This window comes from Curcuma longa, chromosome 14 (genome assembly GCF_044706935.1).
Source record: "Curcuma longa cultivar G26 ecotype Majalengka, Jawa Barat chromosome 14, ITB_CL_G26_1.1, whole genome shotgun sequence".
Lineage (NCBI taxonomy): Eukaryota > Viridiplantae > Streptophyta > Magnoliopsida > Zingiberales > Zingiberaceae > Curcuma > Curcuma longa.
Genome location: NC_133874.1, coordinates 5,603,102 through 5,626,083, shown reverse-complemented (window position 1 = coordinate 5,626,083; position 22,982 = coordinate 5,603,102). Strand labels below are relative to the sequence as shown.

At 35.9% G+C, this 22,982-nt stretch overlaps 1 protein-coding gene, 2 non-coding genes and 1 pseudogene across 3 annotated transcripts; 1 reads left to right on the top strand and 3 right to left on the bottom strand.

Annotated features, from left to right (window-relative positions):
* The first annotated feature begins 6,264 nt into the window (after nt 1-6,264).
* LOC141845336 (uncharacterized) lies at nt 6,265-8,844 on the top strand (annotated as a pseudogene).
* A 5,722-nt stretch (nt 8,845-14,566) lies between these two features.
* On the bottom strand, nt 14,567-14,639 carry TRNAA-UGC (transfer RNA alanine (anticodon UGC)). The gene has a single exon. It is a non-coding gene; the product is annotated as a tRNA-Ala (tRNA).
* Nucleotides 14,640-18,388: 3,749 nt separating this feature from the next.
* LOC141845642 (peptidyl-prolyl cis-trans isomerase FKBP13, chloroplastic-like) lies at nt 18,389-19,463 on the bottom strand. Its single transcript, XM_074733701.1, has 5 exons — nt 19,119-19,463; nt 18,934-19,026; nt 18,799-18,859; nt 18,649-18,717; nt 18,389-18,536 (listed from the first exon to the last, which is right to left on the bottom strand). The coding sequence occupies exons 1-5, from the start codon at nt 19,461-19,463 to the stop codon at nt 18,478-18,480; spliced, it is 627 nt and encodes a 208-aa protein (XP_074589802.1). The 3' UTR covers nt 18,389-18,477.
* A 315-nt stretch (nt 19,464-19,778) lies between these two features.
* TRNAA-CGC (transfer RNA alanine (anticodon CGC)) lies at nt 19,779-19,851 on the bottom strand. The gene has a single exon. It is a non-coding gene; the product is annotated as a tRNA-Ala (tRNA).
* Nucleotides 19,852-22,982: the final 3,131 nt, after the last annotated feature.

Here is a 22,982-nt window from a genome sequence, read left to right as displayed (position 1 = left end):
TCCGCTGTCAACGGTGGAAGGATAACAGATTGGTTTACACCGAATCCACTATATACCTCGTAACCGGTGTCTATCAGAAAAATCGTTTTTTATTTTTCTTATAGGCAACATTAGTACAAAGAATTATTTCATTCTTTGGTTCTGGCTAAGTTAATAAAAGGATCATGTTTTAAATTATCTATCTATCTTAATAGCTAATTAAAAGAGGAAAAAAGTGAAAGAAAATTGAGAAAGAAAAATTAAAAGATTATTTTGGTGTTGTTTTGATCCATCACTACTTTGGTCAAAGCATCGTGATCTTGGTGCTATTCTCCCTAGCAACGGCTTAAAAAACAAACTCTCTTAGTCCCACATCGCTTGATCATCGTTTCCTCAATGCCAATGTAATTGCTTTCGTTGGCACCTCCATCGCCGAGCTGAGTTGCGTCAGCTTGTGACTCTAGTGGGGGCAATTAACGATTTGGATGATGTCTCTGGGTTTCATGGCGTGGATTCTCTGTATCATCATTGGTCTGCCTGTTCCAAGTTGATTGTGAACCCTTACGATTGGGCGTAAGCTCGGTTGGTCCGGTTCATAATGTGGAGGTAATTGGGTCAGGTTGGTTTCACAGAGCAGTCACAACCATCCGCTGTCACGGTGGAAAGATAACAGACTGATTTACACCGAATGCACTATATACCTTGTAATCGGTGTCTATCAGACAAATCTTTTTTTATTTTTCTTATAGGCAACATTAGTACAAAGAATTATTTCATTCTTTGGTTCTGGCTAAGTTAATAAAAGGATCATGTTTTAAATTTTCTATCTATCTTAATAGTTAATTAAAAGAGGAAAAAAGTGAAACAAAATTGAGAAAAAAAATTAAAAGATTATTTTGGTGTTGTTTTGATCCATCACTACTTTGGTTAAAGCATCGTGATCTTGGTGCTACTCTCCCTAGCAACGGCTTAAAAAACAAACTCTCTTAGTCCCACATCGATTGATCATTGTTTCCACAATGTCAATGTAATTGCTTTCGTTGGTACCTCCATCGCCGAGCTGAGTTGCGTCAGCTTGTGACTCTAGAGAGGGCAATTAACAATTTGGATGATGTCTCTGGGTTTCAAGGCGTGGATTCTTTGTATCATCATTGGTCTGCCCGTTCCAAGTTGATTGTGAACCCTTACGATTGGGCGTAAGCTCGGTTGGTCTGGTTCATAATGTGGAGGTAATTGGGTCAGGTTGGTTTCACAGAGCAGTCACAACCATCTGTTGTCAACGGTGGAAGGATAACAGACTAGTTTATACCGAATCCACTATATACCTCGTAATCAGTGTCTATTAGACAAATCGTTTTTTATTTTTCTTATAGGTAAAATTATTACAAAGAATTATTTCATTCTTTGGTTCTGGCTAACTTAATAAAAGGATCATGTTTTAAATTTTTTATCTATCTTAATAGCTAATTAAAAGAGGAAAAAAGTGAAATAAAATTGAGAAAGAAAAATTAAAAGATTATTTTGGTGTTGTTTTGATCCATCACTACTTTGGTCAAAGCATCGTGATCTTGGTGCTACTCTCCCTAGCAACGGCTTAAAAAACAAACTCTCTTAGTCCCACATCGCTTGATCATCGTTTCTTCAATGCCAATGTAATTGCTTTCGTTGGCACCTCCATCGCCGAGCTGAGTTGCGTTAGCTTGTGACTCTAGCGGGGGCAATTAACGATTTGGATGATGTCTCTGGGTTTCAAGGCATGGATTCTCTGTATCATCATTGGTCTGCCCGTTCCAAGTTGATTGTGAATCCTTACGATTGGGCGTAAGCTCGGTTGGTCCGGTTCATAATGTGGTGGTAATTGGGTCAGGTTGGTTTCACAGAGCATCCGCTGTCAACGGTGGAAGGATAACAAACTGATTTACACCGAATCCACTATATACCTCGTAACCGGTGTCTATCAGACAAATCATTCTTTGGTTTAGAAAAATTAAAAGATTATTTTGGTGTTGTTTTGATCCATCACTACTTTGGTCAAAGCATCGTGATCTTGGTGCTACTCTCGTCAACGTATCACCAATTTGATATTGTTTTCGTCAAAATATCATCATCTTGGTGCTTCAAAGATAAAATATTTAGAAATCTAATCCAATAAATTCCTTTTGCTCTCTTGAGTCTCATAATGTATAAAAACTTTTGATTCTTCATTTATAACCCTTATCGATTTAGAAAAAAAATAATTAAAAAATTCAATCTTTTTTAATTTTGACATGATTTCATATTTAATCCTAGATAGTTTCTTTACACTTTCCTAATCTTGTCCATGTTAAAGTTTTAAAATTTCAAAAGTATTTAAGTCATTTATGAGTTTTGACTCATTAATGAACCTATATAAGTCAGTTTTAGTTCAAATTTTATCTAATAAATTACTTTCACTCTCCTAAGTCTTACCATCTAAAAACTCTTGATTTTTAACCCTTATCAGTTTAGAGAAATCGTTTAAACAATTTCACCATCTTAACTTTAGGTACAATGTTACATCTAGAACTAGACATTTCTAATTAACTTTAGAACAACACCAAAGATTTCCTTATACTTTCTTGATTTTGTCCATCTTTAAAATTTCAAAATTTTAAAAGCAGTCATCAATAAGTTTTCATGGATCTTGATAAGTCAATTTCAAAATCTTAGAACTAGACATTGTACCTAAATGCATGATCGCCTGAGCATCGAGCAGCCTCCTTCTGTGGTGAGGCCTGGAAACCCTAACTACATCACCCTTCTTCCTCGCTAGAAAAGGAGAACCCTGATTGCAATTTGGGAGATCGAGATTTCTCCTCCCCAATCGCATGAGCTCCGCCGTCTCCCAAAATCGTGATTTCCAATCATGATTTCTTCTTCTTCCGGAGCGTCCTTTTTGGTGGATGCTGCTCTTGTCGCCGACTGCCGAAGAGGAAGCAAAAACCCGAGCACCAGCCGCCACAATTCTTCTTTTTTTCTCCCGTTCGCGCAGCCCGACATTGGATGCTGGTAGTCCGACTTCTCCTGATGGTTGCCGACTGACGAAAAGGAAGAAGTAAAACCTAAGCTTCGGCTGGTGTTGGACGCCAACAGTTGGGTTCTCCCGTGGACAGTTGATCGTCAGAGAAGAGTTGTTTGGACAGATTGTCTATCCTTGTAAACAGCAGTTGTCCGAGAGGAAAGGACCACCCTTTTTGTCTTCTTCCCCGAGCTTGCCCTCCACCACCGGAGCTATTGTAGCTACCGGCCGGAGCTCATTGTTCAATCACCGGAGTTCTTGTGAAGGGCTACCACCGACCGGTGAAACGTTCATCGAGGTCAATTGTTGCCGAAGAAGAAACGTCGTACATAGCTCTTGTGAAGAATGTCTATCGTCAATCAACTCTGATCATTTGACGACCATTAGTCATCTTTACGGAAGCTTGTGAAGCTTCGGAGATCGTTTCATCTTCACCGGAAAGGATTTTGACCATTTACCCCAAATTGACGGTCAAAGGTTGACTACCAAAAACTACACTCGGAATGCGATTGTCGGTGATAGTAAAAAAGCCTTGAACACTTATCGCGACAATTATTGTTGCGTGTTTTCCAACATAGGACTTTTCTCTCGCATCGATCGTTATTGATCATCGGCTAATACCGAAGATAGTGACGCGACTCATGCCTTTGGAAGTCGTCCAAGCGAGAGCTTAACGTGGATCACCAGTAGAGGCAGAGCTTTGACAGAACCGCTCGATTGATGCCACTCTCATTCCCACTCAAAACTATATATTAGGTATGCCTAGAATAATTATTATTCCGTAAAATTTAAATTTTCAGTTATGTCATGTACCAATTATATCCTGCATGCGTGTGTTGCAAGTGTTGTAATAATTAGTTAAAATTATTTATTTTTCTTTTGCTGCGCATGTTTGTGAAACGTGTAAACACGTATAACGCACCGGGCCGATCCTAACTAATACAACCACATCAGCGATTCAAGTGCTCGGAAGGAATCCAAACACTTGGAGATGGCTAACTCACTAATGGAAGTGGATTTGATAAGCCGTACTGGCGACGCTGGGAGCTGGTCCAGGTGCTCAAAATCACTTTTAAATAAGGCTTCAAACAGCAGCCTCAGAATCAAGTTTTCAACGTTCCTCTACTTCCATTCTGTGCCAAAGCTCCGACTGTGAAACACTACTATGCTCAAGCCAATGACATGACGCTACGACACCGCTATGAGCTCAAACAAGCCTAGTACTTAGTAACATGAAGTTGGTCATATTATTTTGTTTCATTTCTTTCCGTGCTAATCTACTCTAAATATACCGAACCCTATCCTTATAAAAGGAACGAAGTCCCTTCTCTTTCGAGAAAAAAGCAATTAATGATTGTCCACTGAAGTAGTCAACTGATTGCACACTTTGGAGTAGTAATCAATGACGATGAACCAAGTAAAAAATAACTATGTACTTATTTACTATTTACATTTCCGCTACCCTACGTGGTATGATTTTTTCGAATGATTTTCAATACCACGACGATATTCAACTGCCCCTCCTATCGCACACATTGGTCCTACAAGAAGAACAAAGAAGGGGAATTGGATAAGGGAAAGAGGGGGAACTTAAAACAAATAACATTTTAATGTTATATTGTATGGATAAAAAAAGTTTTAATTCATGTTCTTATCGATCAGAAGAGAAAACGTCACTAACGAAGGAGAAATCTAATGTAAGAAGACTAGTGTTGAGAAATATTAAAGATGAATATATTAGATCTGATAAAATAACATACATAATTAAAAACAAATTTAAAATGGTAAAAAAGAGCCCATTCTATCTATTAGAATTATAACAAAATTTTTGTGAAATCTAAAATTTTGATTGAGAGAATGAGATCATACAAATTTTTTTTATTAAGTAGGCCCTATTCTTTGCTATTCTCTTAAAAATATATACATAAAATATATTTAATATATTAAAAATAATGAGTCCTAATAAAAATTAAGACCTAAGCATAAGTTTTAATGTCTTATGCCTAAAGCCGGCACTGCTGGAAGGGTACTCTAAGAATTTGGCACGTCTTTTTAAAAAAATAAAATACGGTGCTTATTTTGAAAAATTGGCTGTGCATTTTGGAAAAATATTGTAATAACAAATGATCGATGTCAGTTGTAAATATATTTAGAAGAAAGGAATTAAAGTTATAAATTTTGTATATTTAGAATAAAATTGAATTTTAAATTTAATATATTAAAGAATTTCAAGTAATTACGGAGGAAAACGATCGATATGAGCACTATGTAAAGCTTATTATCGTTACATAAATTAAATAAAGAATCAATTTACCATTTATTTTTGTCCATATTGAAGTGAATAATAATTAGATATTGTTGCTTGCTTGGCAGATCTACAGTCATGACACAACTCTTAAAAAAGGTCAAAGCCTTCTGCAAGTAACAATGGGAGAACCTAAAGCAAGCGCTAAGCTTCCGTGGGGCCTTAACTTGAATGTATACTGTTCCGGTTGGATGCCGTAGATAGTCAAGTCATCAGTCAAGATTATACCACCTCAACCGTCAGCATCCCCGTGAGTACTTCGACCTGTGAATAGATTGAACAAGCGAATTAGCTGGGTGTCGGGAATTTCTGGCAGGCTACTTCGACGCTCAAGTCAGCAAAAGACATAAAGCGGAGAGAGAGAAGAGAGATTAGTGGAAATTACTAGAATCCAGAGAGCTTTTTCATATCTGAGGAAGAGCTTTTATACTCACCCAAGGGGCAGCGTGGCTGACCGATGGCAGGCTGGTGTTTTATCTTGAGGGGACAAGTTCTGTAAATTGCTAACAAGTGTGCAGACAGAAAGACATCTAAGGGACCAAACTTGCCATCTCGTAACCACCTTATCACTCAACCGTGCAGATTATTCTCGCATTTTAATCGTGAGTAGGAGCAGAAGAGGATCTAGGGAGCCGGGTCTGACAACCTAGTAACCGTCCTAACCCTTTGGCAGGTTGGAAGACCCCTAGGAACCGGGTCGAGCTAGCGAGAGTCGGGTCAGACGCAGCGTGGTAATTGGGTCAGCCGGTCAAAGGGGCTGGCTGGGCCTTTGACGTTTTCTTACCACATCATACTGACTCTTGACTTCTTCCACCACGTGAAACCACTCGGAATCCGCCATATCATATACTATAGCCCACACATATGCAAATTAAACAAGAAGAGAAGTTAAAAATTAGAGATCGAGCCAACTCTGTGCATCCACCAAAAGCATATAGCTAAGATGTCTACCGAGGCAGCAGCGCAATTGAGGCACATACTGATGAAGATCTTGTCAGCGCCGCCCGAGATGGTGTTACTAAGAAAGGCATTCCACATCTCAAATCACTTTGAGATGATTTTGGACAGCCTTTGGGTCATCAATTCCTTCGTCATGGATGGTGCTCTTCGCGCGCTTGAGCAGCCCGATGTGGAAGAGTGGATGAAGGATGTGGGTGTGGCCATTGAGGATGTCCACAGCCTATTCAAAAGGATCCTGGACGACTGGGAGCCGAGCATTGAATATGAAGCAGACAAGAAGAGGAGGATGAGCAACTTCTTTCATCTCTCAGTCAACAACAATATCCAATTGACGAGTAGGCGCCGGTCCATCCTATTGGAGCTCCAAGAGACAGCCAGCTCGTTGAATTACCTAGTCAATAGGGGGCTACTTTTGGCCTCTGGATGGAGATGATACGATGTTTTCTTTATGAGTACTTATTGTTTGGAGGATCTCCAGATCATCCATGTTATGGTGAAGATGTGTTCCATATGTTGGTTGCTGAAGGCACTCTAATATATTATTGGCACAAGAGGAACATTGAATTCATGGCATTGGAGTACGGTGTAGATCTATGCTTCTTTAGAATGAAGGTTAGTGGAGCTTCGAGGATACCACCGCAATGCCGCCATTTGTATTTACTTATCGATTCTAAAAATATTTCCAAATTCAAAAAAGCTATTCGACAAGTGGCTAGAGTAGCCAGGAAGTTGAGAACATTGGTTTTACATAGGGAAGAGAAAAATGAACATATTTGTCAGATTGAGACAAAGATACTTTCAAGTATGTTTCCAAGTCTCACGAGTTTATGTACGTTAGATATGAGAACTATGATGATTCAAGACCTTCCTAGAGAAGTTGGCACATTGCGTGGCTTGAGATACCTCAACCTCGCAGAGAACAAGATTGAAACACTACCTGAATCCATCTGCAACCTCTCTAACTTGCGTGTTCTCAATTTATCTAGTTGCCAAAAGCTCAAGGAGCTTCCAAGAAGAATCCACGAGCTTTGGAAATTGCAGATTTTGAAACTGTCTTACTGCCTGAGGATTCAGAAGTTGCCAGAGTCGATCATTTACCTTGTAAATTTGAATGAATTAGATATTGAAGGTTGTTGTAGGCTTTCTGAGTTGCCTTATGATTTGAGCAGCATGAAGAACTTGATGCAGCTTAACATGGCAGGATGTGCAGCATTGACTACAATGCCATACGGAATTATCCTATTGATAAACTTGCAGTCTATAAGGGGAATTGATGCCAAAGATGGCCTTGGAAATTTCATGTTGTCAGAGTTGCTATTTCTTGAAAATCTTGAATCCCTGCATATACAACACCTTGAAAGATTAGAATTAGCTGATTTAAAAAAGGGTGCAAATCCTTCATTTACTGAAGGATCAACATCTAAATGAGGTGGTGCTGCATTGGGAATGGTGGAATGATATGGCTACTGAGGGAACTTCCGAGCCCATGGTCCTGCTGTTTGAAGTCTTCCAAGACCTACAAGACCTGCAAGAGTTGAAGGTCTTGCGGATCATTTCATACATGAGCGAGAAACTCCCAACTTGGTTGATGCCCGAGTCCCAGTTGATTGTTCTAAAAAAATTGAAAAGAGTAGAACTTGTTAATCTCAGGAGGTGTGTGAGGCTACCACCACTTGGAATATTACCTGAGCTTGAGGAAGTTGCAATAAGTGGTTTTGATTCAATCGAAGTAATAGATGATGAATTCTACGGGAAGGATATAAACTCATTTGTATTTCCTGAGTTGAGGAAACTCACATTCTCTGAAATGCCTAGGCTAGAGAAGTGGCTAGACGTGAACAGAAAACAAAATCATAGTCTTTTTGCCAAACTTGAGGAATTGACTCTAATTCAGTGCCCAAAGCTCAGGGAATTCTGTGTGCAACTTCCAACATCATCTCAATTGAAGTTGAAATTGTGGTTGAGCAATGAGATGCTAATGCCTACTTCTAAATTCAATTCTTGGTCTAACCTTGGAGGAATCAATATGCTGCAGATATTTGGGTGCCAAGAACTGAGAAGTCTACCAAATGATACAAGGGAGATCCATAACCTACAGACATTGACAATAATGAATTGCAATAAATTGGAGGCTTTGCCAATTTGGCTCGAACAGTCACCTTTGGACTCCTTGTGCTTATATGGTTGTCGGGCGCTGTCCTTCATTCCAGAGGAATTGACAGTTAAGGGTCGACTGAAAAATCTAATTGTTGAAGCTTGTCCCAAACTGCAGAGCCAGGTACCTAAACTGTGCATGATTGTTGATCAATGTGCCCCTGTGCATATGAGATTCACATTCATGCCTCTTAAACAATTGTTCTTCTTTTCTAATTAGTCCTACTTGTATTTAATTTGTTTTTATTCTCTGTTAAAACTTGCATCTAATGGTTAGACACATAGGAATAGTTTTTTTCTCTCACTAATTTACTTTGTCTGCAGAAGTATCAAAAACATAAATGGAATCCTTTTTCATAAGGGACAATAGTCATGTTGTGACTTCTCCAACTTGTTGCATAATTACAAGGTTAGACCTAACAACTCAATTAATTACTCTTACTTTGTTGGAATCTAGCTAATAATCTTACTCTTTTGTTACTCACTCACCTTCCTTTTAGCTATTAAAAGGATAACATGTTAATGGTTCTTTATTTTTGCAGGTCATATGCTACATCTTCTAACTTGAATGCTTTTCTGCACTAGTGTTCTGCACCTACATAGTTGCATTGTTCATTGCAAGTAAATAAGCAATGGAATGGCTTTAGAGAAACTTGGTTTGTTCTAATTCCAATGATGTTCTAAGTTCTTTTCTTGTATTTGTTTTTAAAATTTCATACAGACGAACCTTATGTAATGATACACTATCTATTATATCAACAAGGTAATGCTTTATAAATTTCATCATGATTAGTCTCTAAGCTGTATGTGGTATTCATCTTTGTTGGACTTGTTATCTATTTTGGTTCTTGGAGACAATCTAATCAATCAGTGGTTCTTCTCTCTTGCTATTTTCAATCCCTAGTTCAAGTAGATGTATAATTTATTCCCTCCCTTGCCTTTAGAAGCAATTCCTAGCATCAAACTCTTGTCTATATAATTGACTACTTCATCTGTGAGCACCAACATAATTGCCTAATCCACAATATATTAAGGGCTAAAAGATTAGTATCCTATGCATAAAAATACCTATATCAGATACTCACTCCATAACTATGCAATTAAATTTTACTGTTATAATTCTAACAACAAATTAGTGCACTAATTATCTAGTAATAAACAGAAGAGTTTATTAATTAAACAAAGCAACACCATTGACTGACTAGAAGGATACAGAAGCAGCAGTCTTGAAGTGAGTAGCATTTCTTGATGTCCATACATAAAGGTAATAAACAAACTATTTAATTAAAAAAACATAATGAACACACATAAATATACTTGGGAAATATGTAGGCACACATGCATATGTCTTGATTTAACCAAAATATGTTGCTTTCACTTTCTCTTGAGCTTGAAATTTATAATCTTTATCAATTTAGTGAAATTATTTAAACAATTTAATCTTTTTACTTTTGATACAGTATCATATCTAGATCTAAACAACTTTGATTTACTATAGAACGACACCAATAACTTTTTTGTACTCTCGTGATCTTATTCATGCTAACGTTTTATAATTTCAGGAGCATTTAAGTCATGAATAAATTTTGAATAAAACTGACTGATGGACTAGATAAGTAAGTTTTTGTTTGAACTTTATTCAATACATTCCTTTCACTCTTTTGAGTCTCACAATACTCAAAAAATTTTAATTTATGACTCCTATCAATTTAGAGAAAAATATTTTAAAAATTCAATCTTCTTTAATTTTGGCATAGTATTGTTTCAAAACATATAATTTACCTTAAAACAACATCAATAGCTTCCTTGATTTTGTTAACACTAAATTTTAGGATTATAGAAGCATTTAAGTGATGAATGAGTTTTAACCAAAACTCATTGATGGAGTACTAAAATAAGTTAGATTCATTTCAAACCTAATCCAATAAGTTCCTTCTATTCCTTTGAGTCTCACATACTCCAAACTCTTAATTCATGACTTCTATCGATTTATAGAAATTATTTTTAAAATTTAGCTTTCTTTACTTTTAACCCCTAATAATAAATTTTGATCAAAACTCATTGATAACTTAGATATCTCTAAAATCTTGAAGCTTGAGTATAGACAAAATCGGAAAAGTATAAGAAAGTTATTAGTACTATTCTAGAGTAAATCAAAAGTGTTTAGGTTCAGATATGATATTGTGTCAAAAGTAAAGAAGTCTGAACTTTTTAAATAATTTTTCTAAATTGATAGGGGTCATGAATCAAAGAGTTTTCAGAATAGTGAGATTGATGAGAGTGAAAGGAACCTATTGGATAAAGTTTGGATTGAAAGTGGTCCAATAGTTTTTATTCAAAACTCATTAATGGCTTAGATGTTTCTAAATTTTAAAATTTTAGCATGGACAAGATTAGAAAAGTGCAAGGAAACTATTAATGCTCTCTTATAATAAATCAGAAGTGCATAGATTCAAATATGACACTATAACAAAAGTAAAGAAAGTTAGGTATTTTTAAATAATTTTTTTAACTGATAAGGATCATGAATCAACAAGTTGTTTAGCATGAAGAGATTTATGAGAGTGATAAAACTTCCCTTGAATAAAGTTTGAATTGAAATTGACTTATCTAGGTACATGAATTAGTTTTGATCAAAACTGACAATAAGATCATGAGAATACCAGAAAACTATTGATATTATTCTAGAGTAAATCAGAGATGTATAGGTTCAGATATGATAATGAGCCATAAGTAAGGAAGATTCAAATTTTAAAATAATTTTTTTTAAAGTGATAGGGATTATGAATTATGAGTTTTCGAGTATGGTAAGATTAGGAGAGTAAAAGAAACCTATTAAGATAAAGTTTGGACTTATCAATGAGTTTTATGGCTTAGGGATAAAGTTTGAACTGAAACTGATTTATATAGGTTCATCAATGAGTCAAAACTCATTAATGGCTTAAATGCTTTTGGAATTTTGAAAGTTTAACATGGATAGGAAAGTGCAAAGAAACTATTGATATTATTCTAGAGCAAATTAGAGATGTCTAGGATTAGATATGAAACCGTGTCAAAATTAAAAGAGATTGAATTTTTTTAATTATTTTTTCTAAATCGATAAGGGTCATAAATTAAGAATCAAGAGTTTTTATATATTATGAGACTCAAGAGAGTAAAAGAAATTTATTGGATTAGATTTCTGAATATTTCATCTTTGAAGCACCAAGATGATGATGTTTTGACGAAAATAATATCAAATTAGTGGTACTTTGACGAGAGTAGCACCAAGATCACGATGCTTTGACCAACGTAGGACCAAAGTGGTGATGGATCAAAACAACACTAAAGTAATCTTTTTATTTTTAATTTTTCTTTCTCAATTTTGTTTCACTTTTTTCCTCTCTTTTAATTAGCTATTAAGATAGACAGAAAATTTAAAAATTGATCCTTTTATTAACTTTGTACAGCCAGAACAAAAGAATGAAATAACTCTTTGTAATAATCTTGCCTATAAGAAAAATAAAAAATGATTTTTCTGATAGACCCCGATTACGAGGTATATAGTGGATTTGGTGTAAACCAGTCTGTTATCCTTCCACCATTGAAAGCAGATGGTTGTGACTGCTCTATGAAATCAGTCTGGCCCAGTTACCTCCACATTATGAACCGGACTAACTGAGCTTACGCCCAATTGTACCGGCTCACCATCAACTTGGAACAGGTAGACCAACAATGATACAGAGAATTCACGCCTCAGAACCCAGAGTCATCATCCAAATCGTTCATTGCCCCCGCTGGAGTCACAAGTTGACGCAACTCAACTCGGCGATGGAGGTGCCAACAAAAGCAATTACATTCGCATGAGGAAACGATGATCAAGCGATGTGGGACTAAGAGAGTTTGTTTTTTTATCTGAGCTAGCTGACAAGCCGAATGTAAGATGAGATCTTGATTCGCCGCCGCGGCAGAAGGGGATGGTTGTGACTGCCAAAACAAAATGATACTTTTATTTAATTTTTCTTTTTCTTTTTAATTTTTCTTTCTCAATTTTGTTTCACTTTTTCCTCTCTTTTAATTAGCTATTAAGATAGATAGAAAATTTAAAAAATGATCCTTTTATTAACTTTGAACAGCCAGAACAAAAGAATGAAATAATTCTTTATTAACTTTGTAAGAAAAATAAAAAACGATTTGTCAGATAGACCCCGATTATGAGGTATATAGTGAATTCGGTGTAAACCGGTCTGCTATCCTTCCACCATTGAAAGCAGGTGGTTGTGACTGCTCTGTGAAACCAGTCTGGCCCAGTTACCTCCACATTATGAACCGGACTAACCGAGCTTACGCCCAATCGTACCGGCTCACCATCAACTTGGAACGGGCAGACCAACAATGATACAGAGAATCCACGCCTCAGAACTCAGAGTCATCATCCAAATCGTTCATTGCCCCCGCTGGAGTCACAAGTTGACGCAACTCAACTCGGCAATGGAGGTGCCAACGAAAGCAATTATATTCGCATAGAGGAAACGATGATCAAGCGATGTGGGACTAAGAGAGTTTATTTTTTTATCTGAGCTAGCTGACAAGCCGAATGTAAGATGAGATCTTGATTCACCGCCGCGGCGGAAGGGGGGCGTGTGCCGTTGTCTATTGCCACGGCTACGGCGGAGGACTAGAAGCAGAAGCCAAGGAAAAGACAAGCAGCTGCTAGCTTTTACAGAAGAACAAAACAAATAATTCTTTGTAAAGTTTCACAATTTTAATAGAATGAAGGGTAAAATTAGTAATGGAGGGAATAATTTTACCTTTACCGAAATTTTTAAAAATAAAAAAAATGATTTGTTTGTTGGAAGCGGGTTGGGAGTAATCATGTGTATCCAATGTAAAGCGACCTGTGATCCTTCCACCGTAGACAGCGGGTGGATGGAATTGCTCTGTGAAACCAGCCTGGACGGGTGACCACCACACTACAAACCGGATGAACCAGGCCTTCGCCCAATTTTACCGATTCACAATCGAATTGGAATGGGCAGGCCAGCAATCGTACGTAGGATACACGACTCCGAACCCAACAAAAACATCCAAACCATTCAATGCCCCCGCTTGGGTCACAAGCTAGCGCTGCCAAGCTCGGCGATTGAACAACCAAAGACAACCATTATACAGGCAGGAAGCAACGAGCGTGTTAACGATGTGGGACTGAGAGAGCTCGGGTTTTGTTTTTTTACCTGAGCCAGTTAACAATCCGGACGGGAGATGAGATCTTCCTTCGCGGCGGCGAACGTGATATGGCGGGTGGTGGCGCTGGCCTTGACGGCGGCGCCCCCATGAATGAGAGAGGCCGCCCGCGGCTGTAGCTGCTGTCGAACACCTTGCCGTTCTCCAATTTGCCGACGTAATGCGCCTTCGGAGTTCCGAATCATCTAGCAAGAAACGAACTTTAGGTGAAATCCGTGATCAAGTAGGCGGTGGAGTCCGTAAAAGAGGGTTCTTTACCTTGATGAGCTGGCCCCCGGTGGCGCCGGGGCCGGTGCCGACGACGGTATCGCAGAACGCGAGGCCGGAGGAGGCGACGGCGAGGGTGCAGTTCGTCTGGTCGGAGGAGGCGCCAGCTGGGGGGTCGAGGAGGACGAGGAGGAGAGAGAGGGAGGGCGGCCTCCCGCCGGCGGATGGGAAGGGGGCGGGGCACGGGGGGTGAGGACGGAGCGGGAACTGGGTCGGTGAGTGCTCGGCAGTTGGGGGAGAAAGAACGGCGAAAGAAGAGGCGGTGGTCGGGGCCAGGGGCGGAGCGGAGTAGGGTGAGCATGGTCGGAGACGGGAAGGGGGAAGCGGAGGAGGCGGCCATGCCCGAGGCCTTGAGGAGAGCTCTCTGCCAAATCTCTATTGAGTGGCCGTAGGAATATATATTTATTTTAAAAGGTTTTATAAAATTAAGGTAAAAAAAACATATGGAGGTGCGGGGAATCGAACCGTGCCTCACGCATTAGAGAAATTAAAGTAAAATAAAAAATGAAGGCAGCAAGAATCGAACTCCATGCCTCTCGCATGGCAAGGCCCTGAGGAGACCTCTCTGCTAAGTCTCTATTGTGTAGCTGTAGGAATATAAATCATTTAAAATGTTTATTAAAATTAAGGCAAAATAAATATGGAGGTGCGGGGAATCGAACCCCGTGCCTCTCGCATGCAAAGCGAGCGCTCTACCATATGAGCTACACCCCCGGTTGTTTTAAGTTAATACTTTGTTACTTATATAAAATTATAATTACGCTTTTGGATGTAAAATTGGCTGTCAGGTGGAAGAAGCTGATGTCATTTTTTGACCTTTTTACCCTTGGCAATGAGTTTAAAACTCTTGTATAATTTAAATGTCTCTAAAAGCTTTAACTTTAGTATGAACAACATCAATATAGTGCAAAAAAATTATTAGAGTTATCCTAGAGTGATCAAAGGTGTCTATTAATTGCTAGATATGATATTGTGTTAAAAATAAAGAAGTCTAAATTTTTAAACAATTTCTCTAAACTAATAGAGCCATGAATCAAGAGTTTTTAAATATGGTAACATTCAAGAGAGCGAAAGAAATTTAAAAGTTTAATTTTGGACTAAAACTGAGTTATCTAAGTCTATTAATAAGTTTTAGTCAAAACTCATTAATGGCTTAGATACTTTTTAAATTTTAAAATTTTAATATAGACAATATCAAAAGAGTACAACGAAGCTATTGGTGTTATCCTAGAATAAATCAAATGTGTATATGTACGATATGATAGTAAAAAAGACTAAATTTTTTAAAATTTTTTATATTGATAGGGGTCATAAATCGAAATTTTTTTAGCATGGTGAGACTAAGGGAAGTGAAAGCAATTTATTAGATAAAGTCTGAATTGAAACTAACTTATCTAGCCAGGTTTATAAATTCATTGATGACTTAAATACTTTTGAAAATTTAGCATTTTAGCGTCGATAATATTAGGAGTGTAAAAGAAAGTTATTGATGTTATCCTAAAGTAAATTGGATGTGAATAGATACAGGTATGATAATGTGTCAAAAGTAAAAAAGGTTAAATTTTTTAAATATATTTTTTAAGTGATAGGGGTCATAAATCAAGAGTTATTAAGCAGGTGAGACTCAAGAAAGTGAAAGGAACCTATTGGATAAAATTTAAATTAAAACTAACTTATGTCCATCAATTCATTAATGACTTAAATGCTTTTGAAATCGCATCGACAAGATCATGAGAGTGCAAGAAAACTATTGATGTTGTTCTAGAGTAAATGAAAGATGTATAAGTCAAGATATGATAGTGTGTTAAAAGTAAAGAAGAATGAATTTTTTAAATAATTTTTTAAAAACTTATAGAGGTCATGAATTAAGAGTTTTTGAATATGGTGAGACTAAAGAGAGTAAATGGAACCTATTGAATAAAGTTTAGACTGAAATGAATAAGATCAGAAGAGTGCAAGGAAGCAATTAGTATTATTCTAAGTAAATTATAGATGTTTAGATCCATATATGATACTGTACCAAAGTAAAGAAACTGAATTTTTATTGGTGTTGTTCTAGAATAAATTAAAGATATCTAGGTCCAAATATAAAATCATGTCAAAAATAAAGAAGACTTAATTTTTTAAATAATTTCTCTAAATTGAAACTATTCATGTTGTTCTAAGCTAACAAGAGATATCTAGGTCCAAATATAAAATCATATTAAAAAAGATTAAATTTTTTAAACAATTTAGCTAAATTGATAAGGATTGTAAATTAAGAGTTAGTGAGACTCGCAAATGTAAAAGGAACTTATTAGATCAAATCTCTTGATATTCCATCTTTGGAGCATCAAAATGGTGATATTGATACCTAAAGTAAAGATGTGGCATTATACCTAAAGTAAAGATGGTTAAATTGTTTAAACAATTTCTCTAAACTGATAATGATCAAAAATCAAAAGTTTTTAGCATGGTGAGACTCAAGAGAGTGAAAGTAATCTATTGGATAAAATTTGGATTGAAACTGACTTATATAGGTTCATCCATGATTGCTTAAATGCTTTTGAAAATTTGAAATTTTAATATGGACAAGAATAGGAAAGTGCAAAAAAACTATAGATGTTATTCTAAAGTAAATTAGAAATGTCTAGGATTAGATATGAAATCATGTCAAAATTTAAAAAGATTAAATTTTTTAAATAATTTTTTTAAATCTATAAGGGTCATAAATCAAGAATTTTTGTACATTGTGAGACTAAGAGAGTGAAAGGAATATATTATATTATTTCTCTTAATATTTCATCTTTAAAACACCAAAATGATAATGTTTTGACGAAAATAATACCAAATTGATGATACTTCTACAAAGTAGCACCAAGAGTATGATGCTTTGACCAAAGTAGCACTAAAGTGGTGATGGACCAAAACAGCACTAAAGTAATCTTTTTGTTTTTAATTTTTCTTTCTCAATTTTGTTTCACTTTTTCCCTCTCTTTTAATTAGCTATTAAAATAGATAGAAAATTTAAAAAAGTAACCCTTTTATTAATATTCTTTTGTAAGTTTATAATTTTTTATTTTTTATTAAGGTTTCAAAATTGAAAATAAAAATATTGATAAATTCAGATGATTATCATGAATGCCACAATATAAATTTAAAATAAAATTGAATTCTTTAGAAACATCAATGATTTTTATCAAAATTTATTAATGAATTTTAAAAAATTAAAAGCTATATAACTAAATTAAGGAGTTTAATGATGTAATTTTTTTAAAAAATAAGTTTTTTAGGATAATCAATCATATTGTATGAATCTCCTTAATAACATAATTAAGTGTCTTTTTTCTTGATCTGATTTGATTCTTCAATTTAAATAAAAAAATTAATTTGTTACTTAATTAGGTGTACCTATGATAAAATAAAATTAAAAATGATGCACCTTTTTAAAAAATCTTTGGGAAAAATACCGAAAAACGTTTTATCTTTTGGGAACAACTTTCATATCTGCTCATATTACCACTCACAAGGTTGAAAACAAAAGAATGAAATAATTTTTGCCTATTAAGAAAAATAAAAAACGATTTGTCTGATAGGCACCGGTCACAAGGTATATATTGGATTCGGTGTAAACCGATCTATTTTCCTTCCACCGTTGAAAGTGGGTGGTTGTGACTGCTCTGTGAAACCAGCCTGGCCCAGTTACCTCCACATTATGAACCGGACTAACCGAGCTTACGCCCAATCGTATCGGCTCACAATCAACTTGGAACGGGCAGACCAGTGATGATACAGAGAATCCACACCTCGGAACCCAGAGACATCATCCAAATCGTTCATTGCCCCCGCTAGGGTCACAAGCTGACGCAACTCAGCTCGGCGATGGAGGTGCCAACGAAAGAAATTACATTGGTATGGAGGAAATGATGATCAAGCGATGTGGGACTAAGAGAGTTCGTTTTTTTACCTGCTAGGGTTAAAGAAATGCAAGCTGTTCGAACAGGCGGAACAAAAGAAATTAAAAAAAAATTAAAATGGTTTGTTTGATGGAAGCGGGCTGAGAGGGATCATGTGGATCCGATATAAAGCAGCCTGTGATCCTTCCACCGTTGACAACGGATGGTTGGGATTGCTCTGTGAAGCCAGCCTGGACCGGTGCCCACCACGCTACAAACCGGTCAAATCAGACCTTCGCCCAATTTTATCGGTTCACTATCAACTTGGAATGGACAGGCCAACAATCATACATAGAATGCACGCCTCCCGAACCCAGCAACATCATCCAAACCATTCAATGCCCCCACACGGGTCACAAGCTAGCGCTGCCCAGCTCGGCGGTCGGAGGCCCACAGACAACGATTATACCGGCAGAAAGCAACGAACGCGTTGACGATGTGGGACTAAGAGATCTCGGGTTTTCTTAGAAATCAACACAGAATTAGAAATCATAAAGGTTGTTTACAGTAGGAAATCAATAAGGCAGAATTGTCATTACTTGCAGTGCTTATACAACAAGTATCTCGTCTCTTGGTTTCCTTTTGTGAGAAAGACTCTCTAGGTCTCTGCCTCCTGCCTAGCCAATCAATTCTATATCGAACAGAAGAGCTGAATCCGGAGGAATAATGCAAGAACCTGGTCGACATAAAGCAGCATTGTGTAATTTGACATCAAATGTTAAACCAAACAGGCCTCTGTTGAACCGGTTTGCTCGATTCTATTCTGGAAACAGTGTAGGAAAGCCTACCTCCTCTGCAGCCTGCTCCTCTCGCCCCATAACCAAGCTCGGGAGGAAGCTTCAATGTACGCTTGCCGCCTGCGGTTTTAAAGGTCACACGACCAACACAGTAAGAAGCACAGATTATGAATGGAAAACAAAACCAATTTTTGTGCCTACCGGCGAGCATTGGTGGAATTCCATCTCCGCCTAGAATCCCTTGATCCCATCCTTTGATCACCTAAAGACGTTATCGTAGTCATAGGTTTGAAACGGACTTGTTGTTTTTTTGGGGTGGAATTGTGCGAGTTTTACCTCGCCGACGCCGACCCTGAATGAGAGAGGCCGCCCGCGGCTGTAGCTGCTGTCGAACACCTTGCCGTTCTCCAATTTGCCGACGTAATGCGCCTTCGGAGTTCCGAATCATCGCGCAAGAAACGAACTTTAGGGGAAATCCGTGGTCAAGTAGGCGGCGGAGTCCGTAAAAGAGGGTTCTTTACCTTGATGAGCTGGCCCTTGGTGGCGCCGGGGCCGGTGCCGACGACGGTATCGCAGAACGCGAGGCCGGAGGAGGAGACGGCGAGGGTGCAGTTCGTCTGGTCGGAGGAGGCGCCAGCTGGGGGGTCGAGAAGGACAAGGAAGAGAGAGAGGGCGGCCTCCCGCCGGCGGATGGGAAGGGGGCAGGGCACGGGGGGTGAGGACGGAGCGGGAACTGGGTTGGTGAGTGCTCGGCAGTTGGGGGAGAAAGAGCGGAGATAGAAGAGGCGGTGGTTAGGACCAGGGGCGGAACGCAGTAGAGTGAGCTGGGTCGGAGACGGGAAGGGGGAAGCGGAGGAGGCGGCCATGCCTGAGGCCCTGAGGAGAGCTCCCTGCCAAATCTCGATTGAGTGGCCGTAGGAATATATATATATATTTTAAAAGGTTTTATAAAATTAATGTAAAAAAAAAACATATGGAGGTGCGGGAATCGAAATCGAACCGTGCCTCACGCATGAGAGAAATTAAAGTAAATATAAAATATAAAGCCACCGTGAATCGAACTCCTTACCTCTCGCATGGCGTGGCCCTGAGGAAGCCTCTCTGCTATGTCTCTATTACGTTGCTAAAGGAATATAAATTGTTTAAAAGGTTTATTAAAATTAAGGTAAAATAAAAATCATTGGAGGTGCGGGGAATCGAATCCCGTGCCTCTCGCATGCGAAGCGAGCGCTCTACCATATGAGCTACACCCCCGGCTTTATTTATGTAATAGTTTTTACTTATATAAAATTACAATTACGCTTTTGGAAAATTGGCTGTCATGTTGAAGAAGCTGATGTCATTTTTTTGACCTTTTTATCCTTGGCAATGAGTTTAAAACTCTTGTATAGTTTAATGTCTCTAAAAGTTTTAACTTTAGTTGAACCACATCGAAAGTGCAGAAAAATTATTAGAGTTATCCTAGAGTAAATCAAAGGTGTCTATTGCTAGATATGATATTTTGTTAATAATAAAGTCTAAATTTTTAAACAATTTCTCTAAACTAATAGAGTCATGAATCAAGAGTTTTTAAATATGGTAACATTCAAAAGAGCGAAAGAATTTTAAAGGTTTAAGTTTGGACTGAAACTAAGTTCTAAATCTATTAATAAGTTTTAGTCAAAACTTATTAATAGCTTAGATACTTCTTAAATTTTGAAATTTTAATAAAGACAATATCAAAAGAGTACAACGAAGCTACTAGGGTTATCCTAGAATAAATCAAATGTGTATAGGTATGATATGAAGCTACTAGTGTTATCCTAGAATAAATCAAATGTGTATAGGTACGATATGATAGTAAAAAAGATTAAATTTTTTATATTGATAGGGGTCATAAATCAAGATTTTTTTAACATGGTGAGACTAGAAAAAGTGAAAGTAATTTATTAGATAAAGTTGGAATTGAAACTAATTTATAGGTTCATCAATTTATTGATGACTTAAATACTTTTGAAATTTTGACATTTTAGCATCAACAATATTAGGAGTGTAAAAGAAAGCTATTGATGTTATCCTAAAGTAAATTAGATGTGAATAGATACAGATATGATAATTTGTCAAAAGTAAAGAAGGTTAAATTTTTATAATATATTTTTTTAAATGATAGGGGTCATAAATCAAGAGTTATTGAGTAGGTGAAACTCAAGAAAGTGAAAGGAACCTATTAGATAAAGTTTGAATTGAAACTAACTTAAGTTCATCAATTCATTGATGACTTAAATGTTTTTGAAATCACATCGACAAGATTATGAGAGTACAAGAAAACTATTGATGTTATTATAGAGTAAATCAAAGATGTATAAGTCCAAATACGATAGTGTGTTAAAAATAAAGAAGAATGAATTTTTTAAATAATTTTTTTTAACTTATAGAGGTTATGAATTAAGAGTTTTTGAGCATGGAGAAATTAAAGAGAGTAAATGGAATCCATTGGATATAGTTTAGACTGAAATGAACAAGATGAAGAGAGTGCAAGGAAGAAATTAATATTATCCTAAGTAAATTAGAGATGTCTAGATCCAAATATGATACTGTGCCAAAAATAAAGAAATTAAATTTTTATTGGTATTGTTCTATAGTAAATTAGAGATATCTAGATCCAAATATGAAACTATGTCAAAAAGTAAAGAAAACTAAAATTTTTAAATAATTTCTCTAAATTGAAACTATTAATATTGTTCTAAATAAATAACAGATATCTAGTTCCAAATGTAAAATCATATTAAAGAAGATTAAAATTTTTAAAAAATTTAGCTAAATTGATAAAGGTTATAACTTAAGAGTTTTTTTAATCATAGTGAGACTCACGAGTGTGAAAGGACCTATTTGATATCTTTTGATATTCCAACTTTGGAGCATCAAAATGGTGATATTTTGATATAAACAGTACGATAGTGATAATTTGATGAAATCAATATTAAGTTGGTAATGTGTTGACCAAATCAACACCAAAGTAATCTTTTTATTTTTAGTTTTTAAAATTTTAATGTTTCTTTATTTCACTTTCTTTTTATTCTCTTGTAATTAGCTATTAAAAAAAAAAAGGTAAGTACTAAACAAAAATAACTTTTATTTTTATTCTTTTATTAACATTCTTTTGTAATTTTATAATATTTTAATTTTTATTAAGGTTTTAAAATTGAAAATAAATATATGGATAAAGTTAGAGGATGATGATCAGTGTAAGGTAAATTTAAAACAAAATTGAGTTTTTCAAAGTCATCAAAAGTTACTTTTGATTAAAAATTTATTGATAGATTTAAAATTTTTAAAAAATACATAAAATTAAGAAAGCTACTCGAAATAAAGACATAAATTTTAAAGTAATGACTTTTATATTAAAGTCTTCAATAAAATAATTAAGTTTTTATTTTATTTTTAAATAATTAGATGTGATATAATATAAAATTACATATAGAATTTTTTCCCACGCATTCGAATCACTTGGAATTGGATATTAGTTTCACTTGTTGTCAAATTTTTTTAAGGCAATCTACTCGATTTTTAAGTAGATTATTGTCCAATTTTTTTACACCATCCCATTGGTAACAAAAATCAATTTCCAACAAATCAATAGCTTCTTTATACTCTTTTGATATTATCAATGCTAAAATTTTAAATTTTAAGAAGCATCTAAGCAATTAATGAATTTTAACTAAAATTTATTAATGGACTTAGATAAGTCAGTTTCAAATCAAACTTTAACGATCAAATTTCTTTCGCTCTCTTAAGTCTTACCATATTTAAAAACTCTTGATTCATGACTCTATTAGTTTAGAGAAATTGTTTAAAAATTCAGATTTCTTTATTTTTGATTTACTCTAGGATAGCTCCAATAATTTTCTTGTACTCTCTTGATGTTGTTCATGCTAAAGTTTAAGATTTTAGAGACATTTAAATTATAAATGAGTTTTAAACTCATTGAGATGCTTTTAAAATTTTGAAATTCTAACATGAACAAGATCAAAAGCTATGATGTTGTTTTAGAATAAATCAGAAGTGTTTAGATCAAGATATGACATTGTGTCGAAAGTAAGTAAGACTAAATTATTTAAATAATTTTTATAAATTAATAGGGGTCATAAATCAAAAATTTTGAGTATGGCGAGACTCAAGAGAATGAATGAATCTATTGGATAAAATTTGGATTTGAAATTGACTTATCTAGATCCTTTTTATATAAGTTTTGATTCAAACATTGATAACTTAAATGCTTTTGAATTTTTTTAAATGGATAGAGTTCATGAATAAAAAATTTTTTAGTATGGTGAAACTCACGGGAGTAAAAAGAAACCTATTGGTCGGTGCAATAGAGATGTTGAAGTTGAATCCCACATTGTGCA

Coding starts and splice junctions, on each gene's coding strand:
- LOC141845642 (XM_074733701.1), bottom strand. CDS start 19,463: ATGGCCGCCTCCTCCGCTTCCCCCTTCCCGTCTCCGACCCAGCTCACT. Junction 18,860..18,933: donor TCAGGGTCGGCGTCGGCGAG/GTAAAACTCGCA, acceptor TAACGTCTTTAG/GTGATCAAAGGATGGGATCA. Junction 18,537..18,648: donor AGGAGCAGGCTGCAGAGGAG/GTAGGCTTTCCT, acceptor TATGTCGACCAG/GTTCTTGCATTATTCCTCCG.